At 48.6% G+C, this 22420-nt stretch overlaps 1 protein-coding gene across 1 annotated transcript in view; it reads left to right on the forward strand.

Moving 5' to 3' along the window:
* Positions 1 to 275: 275 nt before the first annotated feature.
* The window catches only part of LOC138851747 (cell adhesion molecule Dscam2-like), a gene marked incomplete at its 3' end in the record, with an annotated part of 39959 nt that continues 17814 nt past the window's right edge, over positions 276 to 22420 (forward strand). The window contains exons 1-3 of the mRNA XM_070081183.1: positions 276 to 511; positions 7297 to 7443; positions 16834 to 16989. Of these exons, the coding sequence (XP_069937284.1) occupies positions 310 to 511; positions 7297 to 7443; positions 16834 to 16989 (505 nt within the window). The remainder of the gene's footprint in view (positions 512 to 7296; positions 7444 to 16833; positions 16990 to 22420) is intronic.

Genomic DNA, 22420 nt, shown 5'->3' on the forward strand with positions numbered 1-22420 from the left:
TGCTGTGAAGTTTTAAACCCATTTAAGTCATTCAGTACAAGGAGCAATAGACCTGAATTATGATTTTTTTTTATTCAGGGAAAGATTGCTAAATCCGCGATGGCTACACAGCGCCTATGGAATAGGTATTAACTAGATTTAGCCAAGAAAAGGTAGTGTTGCTAAAATTTCTTTTTTTTTCAGGAGCCTTTCTTCAGCATGATGACCCACCTTACCTCCTTAAACTATCAATCATCTCAATGTGAGATAGTGAAGGCTCGATCCTCCGTGCCCCATTCGCGAGACTGATACCAGGGTAATGTTTAGGTAATGAAACTGTTGTTCCTCAGAGCGATGACTCAAGGACGATCATTCAGCTTCACTAGCGTGGGAGTGACGGGGGCTGGACAGGAATCCTGGACGGTGGTTGGTTTGCAGAGCTTCACCAGATATATCTTCGTCCTGCAAGCCTTCAATGCTAAAGGTCCGGGTCCTCTCTCCACCGAGGTCTTTGCTACCACTCTAGAGGACGGTGAGTATTGCCATTATATTCAGTGAGGAAAACCTTCAACCCGTTGAGGTTATACTGCACCTGGAGAATGAAGTAATGAACTTGTATTCAAGGAGAGAGAATTTCTCTAATTCCCTAGATAAGAGCGCTTCACCAGCCTAAAGTTACTCCTGTTCCTTCCCTTACCTTGAACAGCACAATATCCCTCATTTATTCCGCGGTCACCATCCAGACCATAGTCTCGAACTGCTGAAAATGTTGGTTTACAAAATAAATGACTTGTTCTGTGAGAGACCTCGAGACTGTTCTGTGATAGACCTCGGGACTCTGTTCTGTGAGAGACCTCGGGACTCTGTTCTGTGATAGACCTCGGGATTCTGTTCTGTGAGAGACCTCGGGACTCTGTTCTGTGAGAGACCTCGAGACTCTGTTCTGTAATAGACCTCGGGACTCTGTTCTGTGATAGACCTCGGGATTCTGTTCTGTGAGAGACCTCGACACTCTCCAATCCTCAGTCTCTACAGCCGTTTAGATTTTTGTTTGTTTAATTCACGTTAAGTGCTAAACCCATTTTTATCATACAGCAGCTTGATCTGACTTACAAAAGTTACACTAGACCAATTACTTCTAAATAAGTGCATAGACAGCAACTGAAGATCAAAGGATATGTTATAATGGGAGTTTGATTAGTAAGTAAGTATTGCAGTCTCGTTGTGAAATTAAATAACAGACTAGCCTGGAGTTTTACGATTCACTTGCCGTGAGTTCAATCCCCACCCATACCGTGGTTTGTTTGCAATCGTGTTATGGCCTCGTGAGTCATGATGACGACTTTGAGGGAACTTGAGCTATAGTTTGTCACGGCCACGCTGACGGGAGATTCATTTGTAAAACTTGCATTTCTAGTCACAGTGGGGCCCATGCTAACCTCCCTGTGGTATATAAATATATCTAGTTGGATGAATCTTATTGTAGCCAGCTGGCCCAGTAGCTTACGCACTGGCCTAGAGTTTAACGACTCGCTTGCCGTAAGTTTGAACCCCACCCGTACCGTGGTTTGATACTACACCACCTCGAATCACTACTGAAGTGGAGGCACAGACAGTGGCCTCCAATCCAGAACAACAGATAGTAGTGCCTCCCTATGCACCATCAATACAACATTTATTTCTGCAAATATACCGGGTCTAAAGTCATCAACAAACAACAAAATATCTTTCAACACTGGACTGCTCACAGAGTCGAATGCAATGTTTACAGCTGTCACAGAGACTCACATAAAGGATCACTTTGACGATGAAATACGGATCCCAGGATTAAATTTATTCAGATGCGACAGGAAAAACAATAAGGGCGTGTTGACCTGTAAGTCAAAATCTCGGTCATTTGCTCGGAATTACTAAACACCATAGATGAAGGTAATCCCGTCTTATGTGACCTTAGTCTGCTGTACCTCTGTGCACGTGAATGGAATAATTTAGAATACGTTAGTAATGCATTTAAATATCAGCATTGAAAAATTGGAAGTGACTCAGAAGAGGTATTCTGAAGTCATACAGAAAATGAATATCCCAATTTCTGAAACTAAATTGTTAACTATTACTATGAGTTAGTAGGCTGTTGTGGGTCGCTTGTTAGATAACTGTGAGTTGGTAGACCATTGTGATTGGTTCCCTAGATAACTAGGAGTTAATAGAGTATTGTGTGTCGCTTCCTAGGGAAGGATCCGAGGAATGGAATTAAAATAGATTACCCTTCTCTACGCAATCAAGTCTCAGAGGTTTGTAATGCGAATAAAGTTTGTTCTTATTCGCCATTATCATCATCATGGATATTGATTTTTTATAGCGTAGGTTACCCTGAAGAGTTTTGGGGGCTTTCTAGTTTTCTTTAATTGCAGACTTTACTATATAAAAAACGGATATTACGCTTATTTATTGTGGTTAACTAAAATAAGTATGAAAAAATAAGATTTGTTGATATTTTTAACCCGGGGAAGGATTATCCGCCCAGGATAACCCAAGAAAGTCAGTGCATTATCTAGGACTACTGTTTGTCTTACATCCAGTGTGGTCATTCAATCTTGTTCCCCAGGATGCGACCCACACCAGTCTACTAACACACAGTACCCATTTTACCGATGGGCGAACACAGACAGCCGGAATAAGGAAACACGTCCGATATTTACACCCTCGTCGGGAATCAAACCCGGACCCTCACCGTGTGAAGCTTTTGCCACCAGGCCACTGAGCACTGCTAGGTGAACAAGAACAACAGGTGTGAGGCAACGTTTCTAACTGTGCTGGAGATTGAACTACGGTAACTCAGTGTGTGAGGTGAGAGAGTTGCCAACGGTGGCCTGGTGGGAAAAGCTCTCGCTTCACACAGCGAGGGTCCGGGTTAGATTCCCGGCGAGGGTTGAAACGTTCACCCCATCAGTAAAATGGGTACCTGGGTGTTAGTCGACTGGTGTGGGTCGCATCTTGGGACAAAACTGACCTAATTTGCAGGAAATGCTATGCATAACATGGGGCTTTCTATATAGTAGTATGTCATTGATGTCAGCTAGGCTTGTATACCATACAATAAGTGTCAGGGGCCCGAGACTGTTCAACTGCCTCCCAGCATACATAAGGGGGATTACCAATAGACCCCTGGCAGTCTTCAAGCTGGCACTGGACAAGCACCTAAAGTTGGTACCTGACCAGCCGGGCTGTGGCTCGTACGTTGGTTTGCGTGCAGCCAGCAGTAATAGCCTGGTTGATCAGGCTCTGATTCACCAGGAGGCCTGGTCACAGACCGGGCCGCGGGGGCGTTGACCGGCGAAACTCTCTCCAGGTAAACTCCAGGCAAAACCTTGTACATATATACTTGTAGAAATAAAGACATTATTATTACTTGGTGGCTCGTTGCCTGGTAGGCAAACCTCTCCCTTCACGCGCTGAGGGTCCTCGTTCCATTCCCGAAAAAGGTGGAAACATTGGGAGTGTTTCCTTAAATCGGTTATCTGTGTTCACCCATAAGTATTATAATCAAATAATCAAAGAAAGCGCTAAACCGACAAGGGACATGCAGTGCTGTGGGGCAGAAAATAGTACTGGTGTTATAAACAACTAGGTGGAGAGGGGATCAGAAGGTAGGGGAGAAAAGGGCTGGAAGGGACGCTAAGGGTTATATGTAAAAGTTCTTACAGTAAAGCAGTTGCTGACAAAAAGTCAAAAAGTGATTGTAAGTCAAAGGCAGGACCGTCTGCCAGAAGGGAAGATAAGGTGAGAGTGGTAGGTCGGCGGCGTCGGTGGAGGTAAATCCTGCGACCTCGCTGTTAAACAGGGCAATCCACAAGAAAGGGAAGAACCGAAATAGGGACCCGACAAATTTCATGAGATACCCATGGGTAAGGCAAGTATAGCCGATGCGGAGACGGAAGAGTACAGTCTCCCGAGTAGGGTAACGGTGGTAAGATGGCCACAAACCCAAAAGCGGTTTAATAGTGTGATTTATTATGGTGCATGTCCTACCACCGTTGTTGCCAACGGCCACGAAGACGGGCGGAGATGACAGTAAAATAATCCCTGAACGGGATACCTCTATAGGAAACCGCGCAGCAGCAGCCACCTGTTCTTTGTCCCTCACATCAACGTGTCCAGGGACCCAACAGAAAATGTCTGAGGAAAGCGAGGCGTCAACACGGACACGAAAATGTCAGATAAGAGAGCAGCAAGGAAGGTCGGTAGATTACCTCGGAGGTCTAAGGAGTGAGCCTGAACTAAGATGTTATACCTCCAAGCGGTGTTGTATGCCTTCTCGAGATTAAAAAAGACTCCCAGGATGCAGTGTTTATTAGCAAAAGCATTTCGCACATACGTTTCTAAGTGGAACAAAGGGTCCAAAGTAGAGCGGCCCTTGCGAAAGCCATAGTGGCAAGGAGAAAGACTATCGTAAGTTTCCAAATACCATATCAGACGTCTATTCACCAATCGTTGCATCATCTTGCAGATTACATTGGTCAGATTATTATTATAATCAAGGGGAAGCGCTAAACCCGTAGGATTATACAGCGCCTGGGGGGGGAGATGTGGAAGGCATTCAGGCTTAATTCGGGGAACTGGAGCACAGATCCAATTTCCTAAATCAAGAGTCCCTCACCAACATCAAGGAACCTTCCATGAGGGAACATTGGTCAGAGCAATGGGACGATGATAGTGAGAGGAATCAAGCCCCAAAGTGCCTATTTTGCGAAACGGTAGTACAATGGCAGATTTCTATTGTTGAGGAAGAATCCCCTCACGTCCAAACAAGATTGAAAAGACGCAAAAGAACTGTAGAATGCAGATGCTGTAGCATAGGGATATGAATATCATCAGGTCCAGCTGCCGATGACCAGCAAGCGGAAAGAATGGACTCTAGCTCTATCCCATTAGAAGAGAGATTCAAGGGACAGAGGTGAAGCCCTTGGGAGACACGGACAAGATAGTTTCCGATTTCCACGGCAACTTTAAGAGATTCCGCAACACTAACACCAGCAACCCGCAAAACGGGAGCTGGGTCCAGAACGTACTTGCCTTCTTCCTTCTTCCAAACCGCATACATAGGGGAAGTCGAGGTAACAGAAACGTAGTCTTGCCAACAAGTGCCCTAGCACGCTTAAAATCCACGCTGCACGTTTCAAAGGCACTGGGCGGGCACATGCAGGAGACCAAGGCACGCATTTCTGAGAATGACTGCCTGAGGTTTGAGGAATAGAACATGACACTGCAGTCAAAACTAAGGTCGAAAATTGGTGCACCAGCTCATCAACAGAGGACGAAGAAGGGTCCTCACAAAGAAAAACGGTAAGATGTGAATGTAAGTCCCAATTCACTCGTCCAAACTGACAGCGGGGACTACGAGGAGGTCTGGAATACGTAGTAGATGTAGAAATAATAGGAAACTTATCACTGTCGTGCAAATCCGGGAGAACAGACCAAGCATAATCAAGTGCATGTCACAAGGAGAAGATAGAAAGATCATTGCTAGAGAGAGATTGAGTGCGAGAGTCAGAATGGGTGGGAGCACCCATGTGTAAAACTTGAGGGTGAAAAGTAATCAACACGAGAGTCACAGTGGGACCCTCCCCAGAGATGACCAACGTTAAAATCACCTAACAACAAGATGGGGAGCGGCAGAGAAGAGATTAAGAAAACGTCCGAGATACAGAATGCAAGGGAAGGGGAAAGATATAGGAGCAAACTGTATACCACCTGTGCAAATAAATACGGGCTGCGGTATAATGCAGCAGAGAACGAACAAAGACCTGTTGGAACGGTACACCAACGCGCACAAGAAGCACACTCATTAAAAGCTTCATCAGGAAAGGGATCAGAAGAATGTAACAGCACATAGCCGGAAACGGGATGGATAACAGCTGAACGAAATTTAGGCTCTTGTATCCCGACACATACTGCGGAAAACTTGGAGTAACACTTGGAGTTCTCCCCGATTACCCCTGAGGCCACGAATATTCCATTGTAAATAAGTCATTATTTACATAGATAGGTATACTAACAATGAGAAGAGATGCAATTGACGGGCTAGTAGGGTCAGTGAAGTCAATGTGTGGAGGCAACGGAAAGCGAGTAAGTAGGGAGGAATCAGAATGCTGTGAAGGAAAAGATTGCTGCGAGGGCTGTAAAAAATAAGAAGGGGCATAAGAAGGCTCACCGGTGTAGTCGGAGACAGCGTCAAGTGTTTCAGCGGACGAGGAAGATGTATTCCCGTCATCAACTAATGAAGACCCGTGTCAGAAAACACTATTGTTCCCCACCAAGTGACAATACACAGGATATTTACAGCGGGAGGAATATATCTATCAGTGTACATTATCTAAGAATTTAACTCTTATTTTAGAGATTTAAGTGTTGATTGTGCAGAGATGACATGCAGAGTGGACAGGCTTTAAGACCAATGAACCAGCTCTGACAACATTGGATATATGCTGAGAGTTAAGTTTTATCCCAACTTCAGGAAGATTTTTGGAGATAATTTAGTGAGTCAGTACCCTCTCGACCCGGCCCCAGACCAAGCTTTTCGATTGATAGCCTGATCGATCAGGTTCCTGGTCGTTTACCTTAATCCCTATTTCAGAGAATAAAGTAATCTTGACTGATAGTGAACATTAGTTTATATTATTTAAACCTCTTTAACCCTGACAACACTAGCACAGGTGGCAAGTAATATTAAGAGCCACGTAGGCAGAAACTATCAGAAAGTTTCTGTTCCTGTCTTAAAGCTGTTGATAGTCACAGGTTTTGCTGATCTCGTTTACCTCTGCAGGCTTGACCTGTTAACCGTTTGGAAGAAATCAACCCAACCCAACCTACCCCGCTCACTCACAGGTGGAGAAAACCCCTGTGAATAGGATACCTATGGCCTGGAAAACGATCGGTCTTCTCCCTCAGTAGGAGAGTGGAGGCCACAACGATCTTTGCGCTGTATTCGCCCTCAAAGTACCTAGTTTGTACCTATCCCTCCGACTGGTTCTGTGAAGCTTTCCTCCCGCAATTCCTTCGCGATAAAGAAGGAACTGAGTGGTCAGACAAGCTGTGAAGAACACGTCAAGAACCTGGCTAGCGGCGATGTCGCAGTAACGATTATGCTGTAAAGGCTTCCGCACTCGCCAATGTCAACTGTCGCATGAATCTTATCTGTTGCAAAGATATAATTTGAAACCGATCGGATGAAAACTGAAGGTCCCCTACTACAATTACTACTACCACCACCACTACTACTACTACTACTAATAATAATAATAATGTTTGATTTTGCAGTACCGGAGGCACCACCAGAGGAGGTGTCATGTGTGGCACTGACCTCCACCCGTGTGCAGGTGTCATGGTCCCCACCACCACCTGCACTCACCAACGGTCGAATCACCACCTACACCCTGACCTATACACCCATGGACGACCACACAGGTGAGTCACCATCACCTCCACTCACCAACAACCTCATCAGAACCTGGGAGAGCAGTAAGGGGTCACAGCACCTGGGGAAGTTGTAGGTGACAAACAGCACCTGGGGAAACAGTAGGTGTCACAAAGCACCTGGGAAATCAGTGACACAAAGCACCTTGGGAAGCAGTAGGTGACACACGGCACCTGGAGAAGCAGTGTCACACAGCACATGGGAAGCATTAGGTGTCACACAGCACCTTGGGAAGCAGTAGGTGACATGCAGCACCTGGAGAAGCAGTAGGAAACACTCAGCACCTAGGGAAGCAGTGTCACACAGCACCTTGGGAAGCAGTAGGTGTTACACAGTACCTGGGGAAGCAGTAGGTATCCCTCAGCATCTGAGAACGTAGTAAGTGTCACACAACACCTAGTGAAGCAGTAGGTGTCACAGCATCTGGGGAACTAATAGGTGTCACACATCTCCTGAGGAAGCAGTAGGGGGCCACACAGCACCTGAGGAATCAGTAGATATCACACAACACCTTGGGAAGCAGTAGGTGATACACAGCACCTAAGGAAACAGTAGGAAACACAGAGCACTTGGGGAAGCAGTACTTGTCTCACAGAACCTGGGGAAGAAGTAGGTGTCAGTACCTGGGGAAGCAGTAGGTGACACACATAACCTGGGGAAGCAGTACGTGTTTCACAGCACCTGGGAAAGCAGTAGGTGTCACACAGCACCTGCGCAAGCAGTAGGTGTCAAAAAGCACCTGGGGAAGTAGTACGTGTCTCACAGCACCTGGGGAAGCAGTAGGTGTCAGTACCTGGGGAAGCAGTAGGTGACACACATCACTTGGGGAAGCCGTACGTGTCTCACAGCACCTGGGGAAGCAGTAGGTGTCACACAGCACCTGGGGAAGGAGGTGTTTCACAGCACCTGGGGAAGCAGTAGGTGTCAGACAGTACCTGGGGAAGCAGTAGGTGACACACATCACCTGGGGAAGCAGTACGTGTCTCACAGCACATGGGGAAGCAGTAGGTGACACACACATCACCTGGGGAAGCAGTACGTGTCTCACAGCACCTGGGGAAGCAGTAGGTGTCTCACAGCATCTGGAGAAGCAGTAGGTGTCACACAGCACGTGGAGAAGCAGTAGGTGTCTCACAGCACCCGAGGAAGCAGTAGGTGTCACACAGCACCTGGGGAAGCAGTATGAGTCACACAGCACCTGGGGAAGCAGTAGGTGTCACACAGCACCTGGGCAAGCAGGAGGTGCCACACAGCACCTGGGGAAGCAGTACGTGTCTCACAGCACCTGGGGAAGCAGTAGGTGTCAGTACCTGGGGAAGCAGTAGGTGACACACATCACCTGGGGAAGCAGTACGTGTCTCACAGCACCTGGGGAAGCAGTAGGTGACACACATCACCTGGGGAAGGAGTACGTGTCTTACAGCACCTGGGGAAGCACTAGGTGTCTCACAGCAACTGGGGAAGCAGTAGCTGTCTCACCGCACCTGAGGAAGCAGTAGGTGTCACACAGCACCTGGGGAAGCAGTAGGAGTCATACAGCACCAGGGGAAGCAGTGTCTCACAGCACCTGGGGAAGGAGTAGGTGTCACACAGCACCTGGGGAAGCAGTAGGTGTCACACAGCACCTGGGGAAGCAGTAGGAGTCACACAGCACCTGGGGAAGCAGTAGGTGTCTCACAGCACCTGGGGAAGCAGTAGGTGTCACACAGCACCTGGGGAAGCAGTAGGTGTCACACAGCACCTGGGGAAGCAGTAGGTGTCACACAGCACCTGGGGAAGCAGTAGGAGTCACACAGCACCTGGGGAAGCAGTGGGTGTCTCACAGCACCTGGGGAAGCAGTAGGTGTCTCACAGCACCTGGGGAAGCAGTAGGTGTCACACAGCACCTGGGGAAGCAGTGGGTGTCTCACAGCACCTGGGGAAGCAGTAGGTGTCACACAGCACCTGGGGAAGCAGTAGGTGTCACACAGCAACTGGGGAAGCAGTAGGTGTCTCACCGCACCTGATTAAGCAGTAGGTGTCACACAGCACCTGGGGAAGCAGTAGGAGTCACACAGCACCTGGAGAAGCAATAGGAGTCACACAGCACCTGGGGAAGCAGTAGGAGTCACACAGCACCAGGGGAAGCAGTGTCTCACAGCACCTGGGGAAGGAGTAGGTGTCACACAGCACCTGGGGAAGCAGTAGGTGTCACACAGCACCTGGGGAAGCAGTAGGTGTCACACAGCACCTGGGGAAGCAGTAGGAGTCACACAGCACCTGGGGAAGCAGTGGGTGTCTCACAGCACCTGGGGAAGCAGTAGGTGTCTCACAGCACCTGGGGAAGCAGTAGGTGTCACACAGCACCTGGGGAAGCAGTGGGTGTTTCACAGCACCTGGGGAAGCAGTAGGTGTCACACAGCACCTTGGGAAGCAGTAGGTGTCACACATCAACTGGGGAAGCAGTAGGTGACACACATCACCTGGGGAAGCAGTACGTGTCTCACAGCACCTGGGGAAGCAGTAGGTGACACACATCACCTGGGGAAGCAGTACGTGTCTCACAGCACCTGGGGAAGCAGTAGGTGACACACATCACCTGGGGAAGGAGTACGTGTCTTACAGCACCTGGGGAAGCACTAGGTGTCTCACAGCAACTGGGGAAGCAGTAGCTGTCTCACCGCACCTGAGGAAGCAGTAGGTGTCACACAGCACCTGGGGAAGCAGTAGGAGTCACACAACACCAGGGGAAGCAGTGTCTCACAGCACCTGGGGAAGGAGTAGGTGTCACACAGCACCTGGGGAAGCAGTAGGTGTCACACAGCACCTGGGGAAGCAGTAGGAGTCACACAGCACCTGGGGAAGCAGTAGGTGTCTCACAGCACCTGGGGAAGCAGTAGGTGTCACACAGCACCTGGGGAAGCAGTAGGTGTCACACAGCACCTGGGGAAGCAGTAGGTGTCACACAGCACCTGGGGAAGCAGTAGGAGTCACACAGCACCTGGGGAAGCAGTGGGTGTCTCACAGCACCTGGGGAAGCAGTAGGTGTCACACAGCACCTGGGGAAGCAGTGGGTGTCTCACAGCACCTGGGGAAGCAGTAGGTGTCTCACAGCACCTGGGGAAGCAGTAGGTGTCTCACAGCACCTGGGGAAGCAGTAGGTGTCACACAGCACCTGGGGAAGCAGTGGGTGTCTCACAGCACCTGGGGAAGCAGTAGGTGTCACACAGCACCTGATTAAGCAGTAGGTGTCACACAGCACCTGGGGAAGCAGTAGGAGTCACACAGCACCTGGAGAAGCAATAGGAGTCACACAGCACCTGGGGAAGCAGTAGGAGTCACACAGCACCAGGGGAAGCAGTGTCTCACAGCACCTGGGGAAGGAGTAGGTGTCACACAGCACCTGGGGAAGCAGTAGGTGTCACACAGCACCTGGGGAAGCAGTAGGTGTCACACAGCACCTGGGGAAGCAGTAGGAGTCACACAGCACCTGGGGAAGCAGTGGGTGTCTCACAGCACCTGGGGAAGCAGTAGGTGTCTCACAGCACCTGGGGAAGCAGTAGGTGTCACACAGCACCTGGGGAAGCAGTGGGTGTTTCACAGCACCTGGGGAAGCAGTAGGTGTCACACAGCACCTTGGGAAGCAGTAGGTGTCACACAGCAACTGGGGAAGCAGTAGGTGTCTCACCGCACCTGATTAAGCAGTAGGTGTCACACAGCACCTGGGGAAGCAGTTGGTGTCGCACAGCACCTGGAGAAGCAATAGGAGTCACACAGCACCTGGGGAAGCAGTAGGAGTCACACAGCACCAGGGGAAGCAGTGTCTCACAGCACCTGGGGAAGGAGTAGGTGTCACACAGCACCTGGGGAAGCAGTAGGTGTCACACAGCACCTGGGGAAGCAGTAGTAGTCACACAGCACCTGGGGAAGCAGTAGGTGTCTCACAGCACCTGGGGAAGCAGTAGGTGTCACACAGCACCTGGGGAAGCAGTGGGTGTTTCACAGCACCTGGGGAAGCAGTAGGTGTCACACAGCACCTGGGGAAGCAGTAGGTGTCACACAGCACCTGGGGAAGCAGTAGGTGTCACACAGCACCTGGGGAAGCAGTGGGTGTTTCACAGCAACTGGGGAAGCAGTAGGTGTCACACAGCTCCTGGGGAAGCAGTAGGTGTCACACAGCACCTGGGGAAGCAGTAGGTGTCACACAGCTCCTGGGGAAGCAGTAGGTGTCACACAGCACCTGGGGAAGCAGTAGGTGTCACACAGCACGTGGGGAAGCAGTAGGTGTCTCACAGCACCTGGGGAAGCAGTAGGTGTCACACAGCACCTGGGGAAGCAGTGGGTGTTTCACAGCACCTGGGGAAGCAGTAGGTGTCACACAGCACCTGGGGAAGCAGTAGGTGTCACACAGCTCCTGGGGAAGCAGTAGGTGTCACACAGCACCTGGGGAAGCAGTAGGTGTCACACAGCACCTGGGGAAGCAGTAGGTGTCACACTGCTCCTGGGGAAGCAGTAGGTGTCACACAGCACCTGGGGAAGCAGTAGGTGTCACACTGCTCCTGGGGAAGCAGTAGGTGTCACACAGCATGTGAAACAAATTATTGGTAATGCTGCAAGCGGGGAATAAATGATAAAAGTCTTCGGGGGTTTCTTACTTTATTTGTAATGTAGTGGTGGGTACACAGGCTTGTGTGTTGTGCCCATGGCCCGGGAAGAGCCATGCCCACGAGGGAGAGAGCTAGTAGGCCTGTCTTGCTGCTAGGCCGCTGCGTGAGTGTGGTACCAGCGTCCCACTGACCTGGGCAGGCCCAGAGGGCAGCACCTTAGTGGCGCGAAACATGAACTAAGCTGGCAGACAGCATAGGCTGTCTGTGCAGACAGTACAGGCTGTCTACATACGCTCGGCCACCTATCTCACGTCGTCCCGACGCGACAATACTGGTGGTAAAAGAAAACTCGGTCTCTCTCTAGTAGGAACAGGGCACAGAACACAAAATAAAAACATATATATACATATGGACATGGAAAAAAAAACTTTCTACAGGGAGGGAAGAAAAAAGCATGTGGGGTGTGCTAAACATCGTGGTCATAGGCAGTGAGCGTCGATGGGCATCACTGCATGCCTTCCTGCATCTAGACAGATACTGCAACACAGGAGACATCGCTGCGGTTGAGCTGTGATGTAACAGGGTACTGTCTCCTCTAGAACGGTGAAGCAGACATCGTAGGAGTCACTGCAGGTTTTCACTCAACCTGGGGCATGACATGCTGGTGCCCTCGAGTGAGGCGTCGACAAAACTCTGCAACTAGGCAGGACTTCTGGCAAGTGACTCAGGAGGACACTTCTCGACTGGTACTGTTGCTGGGCTGTCACTGCCGGCGAGCGTGGAGCAAGTTGTGGAGGGAGTTGTGGCAGAGTCGACTGGGCGAAACATCTGGGAGTCGTAACATTATACACCAGACTGCAGTGAGCGAGCTAGCAGCCAAAGTGACATCTTTGTGCAGGCTGCTCACTGAAGCTTGTGACATGAGGCTGACACAGCGCCTGCCTACAGGGCTAACTGCGGCTTGACGAGTGTCATTCTATCGTCAGTTGGAGTTATAGCAGAGGTTAGTCTAAGCATCCCCAGACTTGTTTCTCTACATATAACTGCACTCTGAAGCTCTGGAGGTGAAGTGAAACAAATCTCTATGGGAATCGTAGCAGGTACGATTCTGCAGAACATCACGAGCGGTGAACAATAAGAGCTTTCTGTACAAGGGGGCTCGGGCTCAGGCTGACTGATATCAGCTGTCAAACGCGCTGGTCCCACCAGGTGACTACACAAGGTGCTACACAAGGGACTGACTCAAGACCACTGGACATCGTGGTCATAGGCAGTGAGCGTCGATGGGCATCACTGCACGCCTTCCTGCGTCTGGATAGATACTGGAACACAGGAGACATAGCTGCGGCTGAGCTGTGACGTAACATTTTACGGTCTCCTCTAGAACGGTGAAGCAGTCATCGTAGGAGTCGCTACAGGTTTTCACTCAACCTGGGGCACGACATGCTGGTGCCCTCGAGTGAGGCATCGACAAAACTCGGCAACTTGGCAAGACTTCTGGCAAGCGACTCAGGAGGATGTGTGACACGTACTGCTTCCCCAGGTGCTGTGAGACACGTACTGCTTCCCCAGGTGCTGTGAGACACGTACTGCTTCCCCAGGTGCTGTGAGACACGTACTGCTTCCCCAGGTGCTGTGAGACACGTACTGCTTCCCCAGGTGCTGTGAAACACGCAGTAAGTGACATACAGCACCTGGCGAAGCAGTAGGAAACACTCAGCACCTGGGGAAGCAGTGTCACACAGCACCTTGGGAAGCAGTAGGTGTCCCACAGTACCTGGGGAAGCAGTAGGTATCCCTCAGCATCTGAGAATGTAGTAGGTGTCACACAACACCTAGTGAAGCAGTAGGTGTCACAGCATCTGGGGAACTAGTAGGTGTCACAGATCTCCTGGGGAAGCAGTAGGGGGCCACACAGCACCTGGGGAAGCAGTAGGTGATACACATCACCTAAGGAAACAGTATTAAACACAGAGCACTTGGGGAAGCAATACTTGTCTCACAGCACCTGGGGAAGCAGTAGGTGTCAGTACCTGGGGAAGCAGTAGGTGACACACATCACCTGGGGAAGCAGTAGGTGTCTCAGAGCACCTGGGGAAGCAGTAGGTGTCACACAGCACCTGGGGAAGCAGTAGGTGATACACATCACCTAAGGAAACAGTAGGAAACACAGAGCACTTGGGGAAGCAATACTTGTCTCACAGCACCTGGGGAAGCAGTAGGTGTCAGAACCTGGGGAAGCAGTAGGTGACACACATCACCTGGGGAAGCAGTAGGTGTCTCAGAGCACCTGGGGAAGCAGTAGGTGTCACACAGCACCTGGGGAAGCAGTAGGTGTCACACAGCACTTGGGGAAGCAGTAGGTGTTTCACAGCACCTGGGGAAGCAGTAGGTGTCACACAGCACATGGGGAAGCAGTAGGTGTCTCACAGCACCTGGGGAAGCTGTAGGTGTCACACAGCATCTGGGGAAGCAGTAGGTGTTTCACAGCACCTGGGGAAGTAGTAGGTGTCACGGTACCTGGGGAAGCAGTAGGTGACACACATCACCTGGGGAAGCAGTACGTGTCTCACAGCATAGGGGGGAAGCAGTAGGGGTCCACACAGCACATGAGAGATCAGTAAGGGGTCACAGCACCTGTGGAAACAGTAGGCGTCAAACACCACCTGGGGAAGCAGTAGGTGTCACACAGCACCTGGGGATGCAGTAGGTGTCAGACAGTACCTGGGTAAGCAGTAGGTGTCACACAGCGTCTGGGGAAGCAGTAGGTGTCACACAGCGTCTGGGGAAGCAGTAGGTGTCACACAGCATCTGGGAAAGTAGGTGTCTCACAGCACCTTGAGAATCAGTAGGTGTCACACAGCACCTTGAGAATCAGTAGGTGTCACACCGCATCTGGGGAAGCAGTAGGTGTCACACAGCGTCTGGGGAAGCAGTAGGTGTCACACAGCATCTGGGGAACTAGCAGGTCTCACACAGCACCTTGAGAATCAGTAGGTGTCACACAGCACCTTGAGAATCAGTAGGTGTCACACAGCATCTGGGGAAGCAGTAGGTGTCACACAGCACCTTGAGAAGCAGTAGGTGTCACACAGCATCTGGGGAAGTAGCAGGTGTCACACAGCACCTTGAGAATCACTAGGTGTCACACAGCATCTGGGGAAGCAGTAGGGGGCCACACAACACATGAGAGAGCAGTAATGGGTCACAGCACATGTGAAAACAGGAGGCGTCACACACCACCTGGGGAAGCAGTAGGTATCACACAGTTCCTGGAGAAGGAGTAGGTGTCACACAGCGCATTGGGAGGTAGTAGGTGACACACAGCGAAACACTAAGAAGTCACACAGCACCTGGGGAAGCAGTAAGGGGCCACAGCACCTGGAGAAGCATTACGCATCACACAGCACCTAGGTAAGCAGTAGGTGTCACACAGCACCTTGGGAAGCACTAGGTGGTGTCACACAGCACCTGGGGAAGAAGTAAGGATTCGCACAGCACCTGGGGAAGATGGAGTAACATATCACCTGGGAAGCAACAAGTCGTCACAGCACTTGGTGAAGAGGTAGGGGGCTTCACAAAGCACCTGGGGAAGACATGGGAGGTCACACAACACCTGGGGAAGCAGTAGATGTCACACAGCACCTGGGGAAGTAGTAGGGGGATCACATAGCACCTTGGGAAGCAGTAGGTGACACAGCTCTTGGGGAAGCAGTAGGAGTCACACAGCACGTATGGAAGTAGTAGGTGTCACAAAGCACCTGGGGAAGCGGTAGGTGTCACACTGCATCTGGGGAAGCAGTAGGTGTCCCACATCACCTTGGGAAGAAGTACGTGGTCAGTTAGCACATGGGAAGCTTTAATCGTCACATAGCACGTGGAGAAGCAGTAGGAGATACACAGCACCTGGGGAAGCATTAGACATCACACAGCACTTGGGGAAGCAGTATATGTCACACAGCACCTTGGGAAGCAGTAGGGGGTTCACATAACACCTGGGGAAGCAGTAGGGGGTCACGTAGCACCTGGGGAAGCAGTAAAGGGTCACACAACACTTGTGGAAGCAGTAGAGGTCACATAGCACCTGGGGAAGCAGCTGGGGGTCACACAGTACATCCGCGAAAGCATTACGGGATCACATAGCACCTAGGGAAGCGCTAAACGCCCAAGAATCGTCCAGCAGCTGAGGAATTAGATAATTAGGCTATTTCTGAAGAATGGAAGAGTAGCTCCATTTTGACGAAGACGATGAAGTTGACCCAGTGATTACCAGGATTGTTGGAGGCTGCATCTTGCAAGAGGTACTGGCAAGTGAGAAGACAAATGATTGTCGATGACCTGAAGGAAATGGACACGAATTCATTCAACTAAAACGCCTCTAATGAAATAGTTTTTGTCTTGGGAACTTTATCAATTCAGCTAGTTAAAATAGTCACTCTAAACACCGAAACTTTTGAATAAATATGTCCTAAGATAATGTATTTGTGGCCATTGCGCTCAGGCAACTAACTGCAGTACACGAACTCTTCTGACTCACACGGAATGGGTGTGTGAGAAGACTCATAGGTCAATGTGTTTAGCGCACTTACCTGTGAGTGTTATTACTCACCTGCCATGGGTTCTATCCACACCTATTCCCTGATTTGTTAGCAATCGTATCGTGAGTTATCTCGTCACACAGCCAGATGAAATCAACTCCTCAGCCGAATACAACTAAAATGATAATGACACTGTAACCTCTTCACCAACATCGTATTTAGTCATGTTACCACAGTTATCACTTTACTCCTCCAGGTTTGCCGGCGGGGGAATCACGTATTGTGACCGGTCAGAGTGCCACTGTAGGAGACCTGGAGAGATACACCAACTACTCTGTTACAGTGGCTGCCTCCACCAGTGCTGGCGTGGGGGTCGCCTCTCAACCCATTAACTGTGCTACGGAGGAGGATGGTAAGTAGACGCCAGGGAGAGATGGAGGGGTAAGGAATGCATAGGATGGCATTTGTATAATAAGATTTAATTATATTTGATCCTATGTAGAAATATTGTGTCCAGACACTGGCAATATGTACACTGAACAGCTCTCTGCTCCTTAGTATGACTGATTTCTTACAGTCACTCAAAATGCCCAGAACTTACTACATGGAGGACACTGTCGAGTTTCAGTCCTGCCATTAAGGGATCTTGAGCTATATAAAGCATTTGCGACAGAATTTTTTTAATATTATACCTGCTTCCCGTACTGTATCTTCTGGACCTCTCTTATCAGTCGTTACTGAGACCGTCGTTGTGATTTCCATTATTGTTAAGAAAGAAGTAAATTACTTGCGTCTGACTTGCAGCTTCAGTATTGACGTAGTCTCAGTATTGTAGCAATTGTAGGATTGCAATAGCCATAGTATTTTAGCAGCTACAGTATTGTAGCACATACTTTTTTAGTAGCCACAGTATATTTTTAGATATAGTATTGTAGCTTTGAAAGTATTGTAGATTTCACAGAATTGTAGCAGCAACAGTATTACGTTAGAAATTGTTTAATAGCTGCCACAATACTGTAGAAGCTTCAGTATTGTAGCGACCGATATACTGTAGAAGGAACAATATTGTAGTAGATATTGTATTATTGCAACCTCAGTATTGCTGCAGCCACAATATTGTAGCAGGTACGTTATTGTAGCAGTAACAGTAATGTTGCAGGTACTGTATTGCTGCAGCTGCTGAATTGTTGTAGCCGATGTTCTGTAGCACCCACAAAACTGTAGCACGCACAGTATTGTAGCAGAAACTCTACCGTATAGTAGTAGCCATGGCTACTGTAGCAACCTGAGTATTGTAGTAGCCATGGTTACTGTAGAATCCAGAGTATTGTAGAAGCAATAGTACTGTAGCAGCCATAATATTACAGTAGCCACAGTATTGTAGCAGCAATAGTACTGTAGCAGCCATAATATTACAGTAGCCACAGTATTGTAGCAGCAATAGTATTGTGGCAGCCATATTATTATTGTAGATACTGTATTGTAGCAGCAACAGTATGGTAGTAGCATTTATGATGCAGCTGTGAAAGTATTATTAATTCCATAGTATTGTAGCAACTGCAGTGCTATACCAGCCATATTATTGTAGCAGCCACAGTATTGTAGCAGCCACAGTATTGTAGCAGCCACAGTATTGTAGCAGCCACAGTATTATAACTGCCACTGTACTGTAGCTGCCTCATTACTGTAGCGACCATTGTATTGTAGCAGGAGCACTATTGTAGAAGCTAATGTATTGTAACAGCCTCAGTATAGTAGCACTATCAGTGATGTTGCAGCCACTATATCGTTACATATAATGCACTACTGCATCAACTGTATAGTTACAGCCATAGTATTGTAGGTGCCACAGTATTTTAGCAACCATAGTAAAGTAGCAGTAATAGTAATGTAGCCTCTATATTATTTTAACAGCGATAGTATTTAACAATCTCTGATTTAGCAACCATAGTATTGTAGAATTCATAGAATTCTACCAATTACACTATTGTAGCAACCATAGTATTATTGTAGCTGTTCTTGTAGCAACCACAGTGAAGCTGTAGCCACAGTAATGTATCAGCTGCAGTATTGTAGTAGCCACCGATTTGTAGCAATATCTCTGTTTAAAAATCATCGAATATAATACCTACAGTATTGGGATATCCACAGTACTGTAACAGCCACAGTAAAGTTACAGCCACAGTATTACTGAAGTCACAGTACTCGAGCAACTACAGTACTGTAACAGCGTAGTACTGTAGCAGCCACAGTGCTGTAGCAGCCACAGTACTGTAGCAGCGACAGTATTGTAGCAGTCACAGTATTGTAGCAGCCAGAGTATTGTAGCACCCACAGTATTGTAGCACCCACAGTATTGTAGCAGTCACAGTATTGTAGCAGTCACAGTATTGTAGCAGCCAGAGTATTATAGAAGCCACAGTATTATAACAGCCACAGCACTGTAGCAGCCACAGTGTTGTAGCAGCCACAGTATTGTTGCAGCCACAGTATTGTTGCAGCCACAGTATTGTTGCAGCACACAGTACTGTTGCAGCCACAGTATTGTTGCAGCCACAGTATTGTTGCAGCCACAGTATTGTTGCAGCCACAGTGTTGTTGCAGCCACAGTATTGTTGCAGCCACAGTATTGTTGCAGCACACTACTGTTGCAGCACAGTATTGTTGCAGCCACAGTATTGTTGCAGGCACAGTATTGTTGCAGCCACAGTATTGTTGCAGCCACAGTATTGTTGCAGCCACAGTATTGTTGCAGTCACAGTGTTGTTGCAGCCACAGTATTGTTGCAGCCACAGTATTGTTGCAGTCACAGTATTGTTGCAGCCACAGTATTGTTGCAGGCACACTATTGTTGCAGCAAGTATTGTTGCAGCCACAGTATTGTTGCAGTCACAGTATTGTTGCAGCCACAGTATTGTTGCAGTCATAGTATTGTTGCAGCCTCAGGATTGTTGCAGCCACAGTATTGTTGCAGCCACAATATTGTTGCAGCCACAGTATTGTTGCTGCCACAGTATTATTTAGCAGCCACAGTATTGTGGCAGCCACCGTATTGTTGCAGCCACTGTATTGTTGCAGCCACAGTATTGTTGCAGCCTCAGTATTGTTGCAGCCACAGTATTGTTGCATCCACAGTATTGTTGCAGCCACAGTATTGTTGCAGCCACAGTATTGTAGCAGCCACAGTATTGTTGCAGGCACAGTATTGTTGCAGCCAGAGTATTGTTGCAGCCACAGTATTGTTGCAGCCACAGTATTGTTGCAGCCACAGTATTGTTGCAGCTACAGTATTGTTGCAGCCACAGTATTGTAGCAGCCACAGTATTGTTGCAGCCACAGTATTGTTGCAGCCACAGTGTTGTACTGCAGCCACAATACTGTTGCAGCCACAGTATTGTTGCAGCCACAGTATTGTTGCAGTCATAGAATTGTTGCAGCCACAGTATTGTTGCAGCCACATTATTGTTGCAGCCACAGTATTGTTGCAGCCACAGTATTGTTGCAGCCACAGTATTGTTGCAGTCACAATATTGTAGCAGCCACAGTGTTGTAACAGCCACAGTATTGTAGCAGCCACAGCATTGTAGCAGCCACAGTATTGTAACAGTCACAGTATTGTAGCAGCCACAATACTGTAGCAGCCACAATATTGTAACAGTCACAGTATTGTAGCAGCCACAATACTGTAGCAGCCACAGTGTTGTAACAGCCACAGTATTGTAACAGTCACAATACTGTAGCAGCCACAGTGTTGTAACAGCCACAGTATTGTAGCAGCCACAGTATTGTAGCAGCCACATTATTGTAGCAGCCACAATACTGTAGCAGCCACAGTATTGTAGCAGCCACAGTATTGTAACAGCTACAGTATTGTAGCAGCCACAGTATTGTAGCAGCCACAGTATTGTAGCAGCCACAGTATTGTAGAAGCCACAGTATTGTAGCAGCCACAGTATTGTAGCAGCCACAGTATTGTAGCAGCCACATTATTGTAGCAGCCACATTATTGTAGCAGCCACAGTATTGTAGCAGCCATAGTATTGTAGCAGCCACAGTATTGTAGCAGCCACAGTATTGCAACAGTCACAGTATTGTAGCAGCCACAATACTGTAGCAGCCACAGTGTTGTAACAGCCACAGTATTGTAGCAGCCATAGTATTGTAGCAGCCACAGTGTTGTAACAGCCACAGTGTTGTAGCAGCCACAATATTGTAGCAGCCACAGTATTGTAGCAGCCACAGTATTGTAGCAGGCACACTACTGTAGCAGCAACTGTATTGTAGCAGCCACAGTATTGTAGCAGGCACATTACTGTAGCAGCAACTGTATTGTAGCAGCCATAGTATTGTAGCAGCCACAGTGTTGTTGCAGCCACAGTATTGTTGCAACCACAGTATTGTTGCAGTCACAGTGTTGTTGCAACCACAGTATTGTTGCAGCCACAGTATTGTTGCAGTCACAGTGTTGTTGCAACCACAATATTGTAGCAGCCACAGTATTGTGGCAGCCACAGTATTGTAGCAGCCACAGTATTATAACTGCCACAGTGTTGTAGCAGCCACAGTATTGTAGCAGCCACAGTATTGTAGCAGCCACAGTATTGTAGCAGCCACAGTACTGTAGCAGCCACAGTGCTGTAGCAGCCACAGTATTGTATCAGGCACAGTATTGCAGCAGCCAGAGTATTATGACAGCCACAGTACTGTAGCAGCCACAATACTGTAGCAGCCACAGTGTTGTAGAAGCTACAGTGTTGTAACAGCCACATTATTGTAGCAGCCACAGTATTGTAGCAGCCACATTATTGTAGCAGCCACAGTGTTGTAACAGTCACAATACTGTAGCAGCCACAGTGTTGTAACAGCCACAGTATTGTAGCAGCCACAGCATTGTAGCAGCCACAGTATTGTAACAGTCACAGTATTGTAGCAGCCACAGTATTGTTGCAGCCACAGTATTGTAGCAGCACAGCAGCCACAGTATTGTTGCAGCCACAGTATTGTAGCAGCCACAGTATTGTAGCAGCCACAGTATTGTAGCAGCCACAGTATTGTTGCAGCCACAGTACTGTTGCAGCCACAGTATTGTTGCAGTTACAGTATTGTTGCAGCCACAGTACTGTTGCAGCCACAGTATTGTTGCAGCCACAGTATTGTTGCAGTCACAGCCACTATTATTATTATTATAATCAAAAAGAAGCGCTAAGCCACAAGGGCTATACAGCGCTGCAGGGTAGGGAAGGAAGCAAGGGAATTGGATGGCAGAAGGGAGGGGGGATGATCAGCAGGTTACAGAAAACAGCGGGGCAGGGGATAGTACGGGGGTAGAGGGTAGCAAGAGATACAAGTAGAAAGGGCTGAAAGTATCAGAATTTGTGAAGTAAGTCAGTCGTTGTCAAAAAGTCAATGAGAGAGTCCGGATGAAAGGTGGGTCCATCAGCGAGAAGGGAAGGTAAAGAGAGAGCAGCGGGGCGAAGACGACGACAGAGGTAAATTCTGCGTGCTCGTTGATAAAGTGGGCAGTCCAACAGAATGTGGCTGACTGATAATGGAGCTTGGCAATTCTCACAGAGAGGAGCAAGACGCCTCTCCATGAGATATCCATGAGTAAGACGAGTATGGCCAATGCGAAGACGGGAGAGAGTAGTCTCCCAACCTCGACACTGGTGATAAGAAGACGGCCAGTAACCTATACTCGGTTTAATAGACTGAAGTTTGTTGCCGAGCATAGTAGACCAACGTTGTTGCCAACGGGTGTGAAGGTGGGAAGATATTACAGCAAAATAGTCCGTACATGGAATACCTCTATAAGAAACTGGTAGGTCATGTACTGCTGACCGCGC

The sequence above is a fragment of the Cherax quadricarinatus genome, unplaced genomic scaffold, assembly GCF_038502225.1.
Source record: "Cherax quadricarinatus isolate ZL_2023a unplaced genomic scaffold, ASM3850222v1 Contig1914, whole genome shotgun sequence".
Lineage (NCBI taxonomy): Eukaryota > Metazoa > Arthropoda > Malacostraca > Decapoda > Parastacidae > Cherax > Cherax quadricarinatus.